At 33.8% G+C, this 11504-nt stretch overlaps 1 protein-coding gene across 8 annotated transcripts in view; it reads left to right on the forward strand.

The window, feature by feature from the left end:
* PPFIA2 (PTPRF interacting protein alpha 2) overlaps positions 1 to 11504 on the forward strand; it is a 466996-nt gene that overhangs the window by 376222 nt on the left and 79270 nt on the right. For all 8 annotated transcript variants that reach the window (XM_044914754.1, XM_021689861.1, XM_044914752.1 and 5 more), the window contains 2 exons: positions 3021 to 3156; positions 5009 to 5229. In XM_044914754.1, the coding sequence (XP_044770689.1) occupies positions 3021 to 3156; positions 5009 to 5229 (357 nt within the window). The remainder of the gene's footprint in view (positions 1 to 3020; positions 3157 to 5008; positions 5230 to 11504) is intronic.

An 11504-nucleotide genomic window follows, 5' to 3' on the forward strand; every position in this document is an offset into this window, starting at 1 on the left:
GGAATTAAATATATACATACATATCATTGGGGAAAAAAAACAGAGTTGTAGAAGTATTGTCTAAAATTTCATCACTGCAGTGAGTCATCATGGACAGCCTAATAATGGGACACTTATCCACAACGAAGGATCATCGTGGAAGCTTGGGAAGTACATATAGAACAATTCTTCTCTGATACAACAGCTTGTAGTAGAAACAAAGCTAGACCAAAAATAAGAAGACTGACATCCCTAGGTCTAAGACAAGCTATTACTAGCTGTTTGATTTTGGAAGGCCTATTTTCCTTAATAAGTCCAAATTTCATATGTATTTTACATAAATTGTATATAAAATAATATTTTTATGACTATCTCACAAGCTTACTCTGTGACATGTGATCAAAAGGGGGTTTTGTAAACAGTAAATCATAAGTATAAAGTATTATAGGAATTACTGATAGATAAACTGATGGGATGGAATTATAATATGGTATAAGATAACAATATTTATTGAACAGCAATTATAAACTGATGGGATGGAATTACAATATGTTATAAGATAACAATATTTATTGAACGGCAATTATTTATCAAACATCCATGCTTCTGAGCGCACAATTTAAAAAGAAATTATAAAGAAAACAGAAGATGCATGAGAATTTCATTGATCATACAGGCAGAGAGGTAGGAAGAGATGAGCTAAAGTTGGTGAATATCAGTAACTAATATCCTCTACTAGTATCTCATCTGAGAATAATAAATGGCTGGAGGGTCTGATTTAGCTCACCTTTGAAGAAAGGTAGGATCTGGGTCGTTAGAAAGGACAATGGAAGACATTTCAGGAATCTTAGAGATGGGTAAAAGATGTTCTCTAAGAAAATTCAGACTTGATTTGTCTATGGAAGTTCTTTGGTGAGATTATATGCAAGAGTTACAGGAGATTCAGGTGGGGAAACTGCAAGGGTTCATATCTAAAGGAACCGGTGACTATATTGTAACTTAGACCTCCGAGTGGCTCAAAATATTGTACACCAAAAATTATTTAAAAGTTGAAATGTATGGAAATATTGACTCTGATTTCTGTTAGTAAAGTAGCTCATGGAGTTGAATAAAAGAAGAGAGGTGAGCGGTAACTGCTTTAGATGAAGTATAAGCAATGGGCTCTTCTAAAGTTGCGTTGGTTCAGGCCTTTTGCTCTTTCAAGATCAATTATGCACTTTCTACTTGCAAGAAACTGCATTGGAGATATAGTGGTAATGGTGACGAAGAATACATGTTTCAAATGGGAAATACAGGGATACTGTGAGGACAATTACAATAGAGGGGCTACAATAATATAAGACAATGGGAATTTTAATCTGAGACTTTAAAAATGTTAACCACATAAACGTGTGACGACTATTTCCAGCAGAAAGAGCAGTATATTCAAAGGCTTAGGATTAGAGGGAAGTGTGAGTTGTTCGAGAAATTGAAAGGCAGTCTGTATGGCTGGAGAGAGAAGAGGCAGATAGTAACTAGAAGTGAAGCTGGAATAAGAAGGAGGGTTTTAGATTGTCGAGGGCATTGTAAGGCCATTGAAGAGTTTTAAGCAGTGCATCAATAGGAGCAGATCTTGTTTTGGTTCATGTTTTTATAAATGACTTGGAGTTGAGAGATAAAACAACAAGAAAACAATACTCCTAGAATGATGAGTTTTAATTTTAGAATCTCCACTCTGATGACCATAGAGATATTACCCAGGCAGTGACAGAAAAAATGTACTTAGAATATTCTGAGGTAGACAGTTTAGACTGTATAATAATTAATTTCATTCATTCATTATCTTACCAGATATTTATCAAGTGTTTATTATATGCTAGGAATACCTCCTTAAGCATACAGTGGTGATTAAAATCTGACCTTTGTCTTCATGACAGACCCTGTTATAGAGGCTGAGAGAAGTCCTATTTATGAGTATAACCTGGTTCATTAGTTTTTATATATGACTAATCCATAATAAAACCAGTTTGCTTGATTAAATTTGAAGCTCATCGCTATAAAAATGAACAGCTGTCCTCTACTTGGGGAATGATTTCTTAGTCCATTTGCTTTAAAGTTCTATTTGACAAAACCAGGATTTGCATCAGTTAGGTCAGTGTCTTCTACTGTTGCAAAAACCTAGAACTTACCTAACCTTTTCTAATCTTGCCTATCATTTGGAAATGGTTGGTTTTTCCCTTTTCTTTTTCCACAAAGAGAACTAATAGAAAGAGCATAGTAGATCATCAGGACCTCCAGTTCAAAAGAAAATACAGCATTAAGCATATTTCGTACTGATGATAGAGCATTTTATAGGACAGTACACTGTACTGTTCTCATCATGATTATAGCAATAAACTGAATTTGTTGTAAATCTCTATATAAATAATGTATCTGGAGAAACCTTTATTACACTTTGATTACAGTGTACTTTATTATCATGTTTATTGAAAACCAGTGTGATAATATTTTTCTATTGGAATTTTCCAACTATTTCATCTCTAAGCAGATTTCAGAATCAAATGTGCTTATCAAAAGATTTTTCTTTATCTTTTTGAAACAGTGTCTTAACAAAAGCTGAAAAATTATCTGGTGGTATATCCTATTTTGTTAAAGAAATAAAGGGATACAGCAATAAATAACATATGTTGATATGTACACTAAATACTTCAACAAAAAAGAATTGCCAGAATTTAAGCCAATGGATCTTGGTTGTCCATCTTAACATGTTTAATTTTACTACCACAATTGAAAATGATAATTAATGAACAAACAGATTTTTTCTATTCTAAACAGAAAATTCACTTCACTTTCGGGAATGAACCTCAGACTGGAATTTTTGACATAAGCCTCAGAAGAGACCTCAAAGAATCATGACAGTTCATCAGTTTTCTTCCTTGAATTTTTCTTTTTTCTTGAGGGTTTATGCTTTATTCTTTATTGACAATTAAGCAGTTGATAGTGATTTGCTGGGAAGTTTAACTTTTGCGATTGGTCATGTTTCGTATTTTTCCTTTTTCCAGAACTCATCTAGACACCTCAGCTGAGTTGCGGTATTCTGTTGGATCCCTAGTGGACAGCCAGTCTGATTATAGAACAACTAAAGTAATAAGAAGACCCAGGAGGGGCCGCATGGGTGTGCGAAGAGATGAGCCAAAGGTTAATTTTTTTTTTTATTTCAAGTCTTTGATGATTCTAAGTAAATATCTTACTCCATCTTGAATAGAATTTTAATACTGAGAGAATTCCAACTGCTAGCATTTTTAGTTTCAAGCATGACATATGACATATTTTTAAAACTATAACTAATGCAAAACCACTACTATGTACCAGAAGTTAAACTAAGCATTCCCCATGCGTGTATCCACATAACCTTTTGAATTTGGTTCTATTTTTATGCTAACTTCAGACATAAAAAGATTGAAGCTCAGAAATTTTAAGTGTTCAACATTATACAGCCAGCAAAGTGATAGAGTCAAAACTTGAACCTTTATTTGTGTGGTTTCGAATTCCATGCTTTTTTATCCCTTATGCTGTATTGCCAAACAAATGGACTCTTGGTTTGCTTGGGCACTTATGCAATGGTATTCATATTGTTAATTAAGATTAATTAAATATTTTAATTATAATTGCTATTTTAATAAAACTTTGAGGAAAATGTACATAGACTATTGAAAGTGTTTATAGAGAACTCTTCATGATAAACTGCAGTGCCAATCTTCATTCATTTGCTACATATAAGCCATGTATATTGTAAGTGTGAAGTGGCATTTTATAGAGAAGTACTATAGTTCCTTTGTGCCCTAAGTATAAGTTGTTCTCCGCAACCACTTTCATGTGTTGAATACTATATAACCTAATTGTCCTTACTTGTATACAGGTCCTTGATACCCTATGGTTTTTAATTGGTACCTGTGTCATGTATAAATTAATCCTTCATAGTAGGCATTCAATATCTGTTAAATGAATGAATAAGAAGTGAACAAATGAAGAATAAATCAAGTCCATCTTAGTTCTTTTCTCATTTGTATATGACAAATAAATTAGTGCTACTTGGTACCAAAAAAATTTATAACACAAATGCTAATTCAGGTCCTAAAATCTTAAATAAATACTGTGGTATTTACATGTGGTCCCCCCCCCCGAAAATCATTTTACATCATCACAAAAATGAAAACCAATTTTTTAAAATGCAGAAAACTCTAGGTCCCCTCTCTCTTACTTCCCTTCCTCTCCTACCCTCAGATAACAGCTTGAAAAACACCAATAGATATATTATCTTTGGGGGCACCTGGCTAGCTTAGTCAGTGGAGCATGCAACTCTTGATCTCCGGGTCATGAGTTGGAGCCCCACATGGGACGTAGAGATTACTTACAAAAACGATTTTCATTCACATGAGGGATTTCTTATATCAAATAAAAACCATAGTCATGTAAATTAGTGTGCCTTGGGCTTAAAAAATCAATGAAGCATTTAAGTGATCAGAGAAGTAGAGATGAAATTAAATCACTTTTCAATATTATTTTAATTATACTTTGTTAGAATCTATGTAAATGAATGTTGGGGAGAGAATTATTATATAACTAGTGTGATAATATTTGCAGTCTCAGTCTATAATAAGAAAGTGTAAGTAAGACTAGTATAAGAGATGGAAATGCTCCAGTACAAGTGAATAGAGATTGTTATATTTGGAAAGAAGGAAAAATGTTTCAAACATAGATGCTTTAAAGTGATTGTTAACTTGAATTGGGGTTGAACTAGAAATCATGCATAAGTTTATCATCATTATTCCTATTAAAATCTTGGTATTTATGCTGACAATTAATATCTGCCATTACTTAAGATGTCAAGGAAATATTTTATTGAAACAATGCATTAAAATGGTAATAATCAGTTCTGCTTTTGCTAGGTAAACTATAAAGCATGGGTGCTTTTTGTTGATATTTTTCAGAACAGTGCTTTAATAATGAGCAATATGATACATACGGTAATTACTCATTTACCACACAGGTGAAGTCTCTTGGCGATCATGAGTGGAATAGAACTCAGCAAATTGGAGTGCTAAGCAGCCACCCTTTTGAAAGTGACACAGAAATGTCTGATATTGATGATGATGACAGAGAAACTATTTTTAGCTCAATGGATCTTCTCTCTCCAAGCGGTCATTCTGATGCCCAGACTCTAGCCATGATGCTTCAGGAACAATTGGATGCCATCAACAAAGAAATCAGGTGAGTTCAATTATCACTGATGGTTTTAAAGGATTAGAAGACCTTGATACTAAAAATGAGATAATTAAACCAGAAGCACAGGCATCATCTGGGAACCTTTGAATTTTAAAGCACTTTTTACATTTAAATTTACTGTTTAAATGATATTTGTGGTAATAAGGTACATTCTTAAGGTACATTTAACACTGCCATAAAGGTACTAAATAGTATGCAATTAATATGCAGCCAGCTCCTTAAAACTATTTAGACATCAGAGTGAAATTAACTAGGACTGAATTATTTCATAGTAGATATGAAAAAAATGCACTATCACCACAGTGGATAATAGATGGTTTCCAAAGAGTAGATTACATTATAGAGTTGAAGTTGTACAAGTTATCAATTCAAACATTGAGAAATGATGATAATTTCAATTTTTAACTTAATATGTACTGTCTCAAATCCCAATGATGTTAGTAGTCTTTACTTATCATTAACTTGACTAACCCCAGTAAAGAACCTAACTGTGTCAGGTGGATTTACAGTCTTTCAAACATCGGGAAACTACTCTTAACTTGTTTTTTCTCAATGGATGAACAGTTTTTTAATATTTTGAACAATGGGTTTTGTTTGTTTGTTTTTCTGGCTCTAGCTAAGTGTGTTACCTCCTAATACAATTCACATCTATCCAGTTCTCTTCTATCATCAGCCTATTGCACATTATAATAGGTTCTCATGTAGAGGACAATAATTCTTTCTGGTTTCCTCACGGTGTATGGGTTCCCATGTAATCCAAAGTAACACTGCAACCAGAGAAGACTTTTTTAAAACCCAATGTGCTTAGGTAAAGTAACCCTTTTTCAAACCCTTCAGTTGCTCTTAAGATAAAGAACAAAATACTCCATATTGTCTACAGTGCCCCACCTTCCTCAACATTCTCACCTACCTGATCCCATGTTCCATTATACATGACTTCCAGTTCTTTGAATCTTCCTTGCTCTCTCCTTTTTGGTTGCTGTTCCTTTCTTCTAGAACATTCTCCTCATTCCACACCATTGTCCCATAACATTTCACCCTCTTTACCCTTACCACCATCCCTTCTTCTGTCCTTCAGTTCATTTTACTGTTTTTCTTACCTTCATTAGATTGTAAATTATATAAGAACAAGAAATATATCTTGCTTTGCTCACTGTCTTTTATATCCAGATATTAGCACTTTTCTTGATAAATAGAAAGTGTTTCGTAAATATTTGATTAGTATAAATAGAAAAAATAATATAGAACATAAATTCAAACTGAATGACATTTTTTGATGCTATGGAGCTAATGATTTAACACACTGAGTAGATTTGAAATCGAGTATGTATCTGTGATATTTGTTTTCATCGAAAATATATACACACACCCTCAATAACAACCCATGTCCCTCTAGGACCTCAACTTTGTTACCTTAGGGTAGTAAAGCCCTGTTATAATCTTGGTCTAGACTAATTAAGTTGATACCCTTTTATATGTTTCCTTGCTGACCCTAATAATGTATTTAATATAGTTGCTAGTTTTTAAGAAATTAAGAACTACATATAATTCAAGTATATAGCAACATTCAAAAGAAATAGGCATCTTGGACAGCAGGGGAAGATGGTGGAGTAGGAGGACTCTAAGCTCATCTCATCCCTTGGATACAACTACAACACTCACATAAGTGAATATAACCCAGAAAATGATCTGAAGACTGGAAGAACAAATTCCACAACTAAAGGTAAAGAATATATCTGTAAAAATCAGTCAAGGGATTCACAAAATAAAAGGATGTAAAATATGACACCATATACCTAAAATGTGGTGTGGAGAGGATTAAAGAATGGGTTGAAACTTAAAAATGAGTCAATGGAAAAATCAAAAAGAAATTAAAAATTACATGGAAACAAATCAAAATGAAAATGCAATGGTCCATAATCTTTGGGATGCAGCAAAAGTGGTTCTAAGAGGAAAGTTTATAACAACGCAGTCTAGAAGCAAGAAAAATCTCAAATAACCAATCTAACTTTACACCTAAAGGAGCTAGAAAAATAACAAACAAAATGCAAAACCAGAGAAGGAAGGAAATAATAAAGGTTAGAGCAGAAATAAATGATATAGAAACTAAAAATAAAGGAACAAACAAAAACTAAAGAGGAGATAAATGAAACAAGGAGTTGATTCATTAAGATCAACAAAATTGACAAACATTTAGCTAGACTCATATAATAAAATAAAGACCCATATGAACAAATCACAAATGAAAGAGAAGAAATAATATGCAACACCAAAGAAATACAAACAATTGTAAGAGAATATTATGAAAAATTATATGCCAACAAATTGGACAAACTTGAAGAAATGGATAAATTCCTAGAAATGTATAACCTGAAGCAAGAAGAAATAGAAAATTTGAACATTTGAAGAAGAGGTAATACCAATTCATTTCAAACTATTCCAAAAAATATAAGATAAAGGAAAACTTTCAAATCCATTCTATGAGACCAGTATCACCCTGATACCAAAACCAGGTAAAGACATCACAAAAAAGAGAACTATAGGCCAATATCTCTGATGAACATAGATGCAAAAATTCTCAACAAAATAGTAGCAAACCAAATCCAACAATACATTAAAAAAATCATTCACTACAATCAAGTGGGATTTAGTCCCAGAATGCAAGGGTGGTTAAATATTCACAAATCCATCAATGTGATATATCACATTGGTAAGAAAAAGGATAAAAACCATATGATCATTTCAATAGATGAAGAAAAAGCATTTGACAAAGTACACTATCCATTCATGATAAAAACCCTCAACAGAGTAGATTTAGAAGGAAAATATCTCAACATAATAAAGACTTTATATGAAAAACCCACAAAAATATCATACTCAGTGATGAAAAACAGAGCTTTTCCCTTAAGGTCAGGAAAAAGATAAGTATGTCCACTCTCACCACTGTTACTCAACATAGTACTGGAAGTCCTAGCCATAGCAATTAGACAACAAAAAGAAAGAAAAAATGTCCAGATTGGTAAGGAAGAACTAATACTTTCACTAATTGCAGATGACATGATACTATATATAAAAAAACCCTAAAGACTCTACCAAAAAACTACTAGAACTAATAAATGAATTCATTAAGGTAGCAGGATACAAAATCAATGTACAGAAATCTGTTGCATTTCTATACACTAATAATGAAGCAATCCCATTTACAAATGCACTAAAAACATAATGAAATATGTTGGCATAAACTTAACCAAGGAGGTGAAAGACCTCTGCTATGAAAACTATTAAATGTTAATGAAAGAAATAAAAAACAACATAAAAAAATGCAAAGACATTCCATGTTCATGGATTAGAAGAACAAATATTGTTAAAATATCTATACTACCCAAAGCAATCTACAAATTTAATGCAATCCCTATCAAAATACCAATAATATTTTTCACAAAACTAGAACAATCCTAAAATGTGTGTGGAACCACAATAGACCCTGAATAGCCAAAGCAATCTTGAAAAAGAAAAAACTGGACATATCACAATTACAGACTTCAAGTTATATTACAAACCTTTAGTAAAACAGTATGGTATTGGCATAAAAATAGACACATAGATCAATGGAACATCATAGAAAACAAAGAAATAAACTCACAAATATATGGTCAATTAATCTTAGAGGAGGAAAGAATATACAATGGGAAAAAAACAGTCTCTTCAACAAATAGTGTGAGAAAACTGGACAGCTACATGCAAAAGAACGAAACTGGACCACTTTCTTATACTATACACAAACAAATTCAAAATGGATTAAAGATCTAAATGTGAGACATGAAACTCTAAAAATCCTAGAAGAGCGCATAGGCAGTAATTTCTGACATCAGCCATAGCAACATTTTTCTAGATATGTCTCCTGAGACAAGGGAAGCAAAAGCAAAAACGAACTATTGGGACTACATCAAAATAAAAAGCTTCTGCACAGTTAAGGAAACAATCAACAAAGCTAGAAGGTAACCTATGGAATGGGAGAAGATATTTGCAAATGACATATCTGATAAAGGGTTAATATTCAAAATATATAAAAAATTTATACAATTCAACACCCCCCCCAAAAATAAATAATCCAATTAAAATGGGTAAAAGACATGAACAGACATTTTTCCAAAGAAGACATACAGATGGCCAACAGACACATGAAAAGATGCTCAACATCACTAATCATCAGGGAAATGCAAATCAAAAGCACAATGAGATACTACTTCACAACTGTCAGAATGGCTAAAATCAAAAACACAAGAAATAGCAGGTGTTGGTGAGGATGTGGAGCAAGGAGAATCCTCTTACACTGCTGGTGGGAATGCAAACTGGTGCAGCCACTCTGGAAAACAGTACAGAGGTTCCTCAAAAAGTTAAAAAGAGAACTACCCGAGACACCTGGGTGGCTCAGTCGGTTAAGTGTCTGCCTTTGGCTCAGGTCATGATCCCAGGGTTCTGGAATCAAGTCCCATATTGGCCTCCTTGCTCAGCAGGGAGCCTGCTTCTCCCTTTGCCTGCTGCTCCCCTTGCTTGTGGGCTCTCTCTCTCTCTGACAAATAAGTAAAATCTTTAAAAAAAAAAAAAATAGAACTGCCCTAAGATCCAGTAATCACACTACTAGGTATTTACTCAAAAAATACCAAAACACTAATTCAAAGGGATTCATGCAACCCTATGTTTATTGCAGCATTATTTACAGTAACCAAACTATGGAAACAGCCCAAGTGTCCATTGATAGATAAATGGATAAAGAAGTGGTATATACATACAATGGAAAATTATTCAGCCCTAAAATAGAATGAAAACTTGGGGCACCTGAGTGGGTCAGTTGGCTAAGTATCTGACTCTTGATTTCGGCTCAGGTCATGATTTTAGGGTTGTGAGATTGAGCCCTGCCTCAGGCTCTGCATGGAGCCTGCTTAAGATTCTCTTGCTGGAGAAGAGGTGGGTGGGGGGATGGGGTAACTGGGTGATGGGCATTAAGGAGGGCACTTGAACTAATGAGCACTGAGTGTTATATGCAACTGATGAATCACTAAATTCTACCTCTGAAACTAATAATACAGTATATGTTAATTAAATTGAATTTAAATAAAAAATTTAAAAAAAAGAAATGCACATGTTGCAGGTGTACAACATAAAAAAAATCCCCCTCTCCCTCTGCCCATCACCTCCCCTCACTCACATGTGTGCATCTGTGTGTGCTCTCTTTTTCACTCTCTCAAAAAAAAAAAAAAAAAAAGAGGAAGAACGAAATCTTGCCATTCGCAACAACATGGATGGAGCTAGAGAGTATAATGCTAAGTGAAGTAAGTCAGAGAAAGCCAAATACCATACCATCTCACTCATATGTGGAATTTAAGAAACAAAACAAACGGGCAAAGGGAAAAAAGGGAGGCAAACCAAGAAACAGACTCTTAACTGTAGAGAACAAACTGATGGTTACCAGAGGGGAGAGGGTGGGAGGGTGGGTGAAATAGGTGATGGGGATTAAAGAGTACACTTATCATGATGAGCACTGAATATGCATGGAAGTGTTGAATCACTATATTGTACACCTGAAATTAATATAACACTGTATGTTAAACTATACTAGAATTAAAATTTAAAAACTTATTATATAAAAGAAATAAGCATCTTCATAAAAACAGTGACAACGTCTTCGTAAAAACTGCTAACACTAACTAGAATTTATTTCTGGTTAAGATTTTTCTTCTTCCACAAACTATTCTAACCATTAAAAAAAACTTCCTCTTTTCTGGTTTCCTCAGTTTACTTATTCTCCCTTAAAGGAAGGGATCAAATTACTTCATTTGCCACTGTCCTGTTTGTTAATCTGTGCATCTATAGTTAGCTACTGTTTTGAGTGCCTTACTTTTTTGGTCTTATTTATTATTTTATCCTTTTGTATGATTTATATGGGACTCTCTCCCCAACACATTAGGACATTTCAAAGGGAATCTATTTTGTGTCTTTCTTTCTTTTTTTTTTTTTTAATTTTTTTTATTTATTTATTCATGAAAGTCAGAGAGAGAGAGAGAGGTAGAGGCAGAGGGAGAGAAGCAGGCTCCCCGCCTAGCAGGGAGCCCGATGCGGGACTCGATCCCAGGACCCTGGGATCATGACCTGAGCCGAAGGCAGACGCTTAACCGTCTGAGCCACCCAGGCGCCCCTGTGTCTTTCTTTCTCTTTCTTTCTTTCTTTCTTTCTTTCTTTCTTTCTTTCTTTCTTTCTTT

The sequence above is a fragment of the Neomonachus schauinslandi genome, chromosome 5, assembly GCF_002201575.2.
Source record: "Neomonachus schauinslandi chromosome 5, ASM220157v2, whole genome shotgun sequence".
Classification (NCBI taxonomy): domain Eukaryota; kingdom Metazoa; phylum Chordata; class Mammalia; order Carnivora; family Phocidae; genus Neomonachus; species Neomonachus schauinslandi.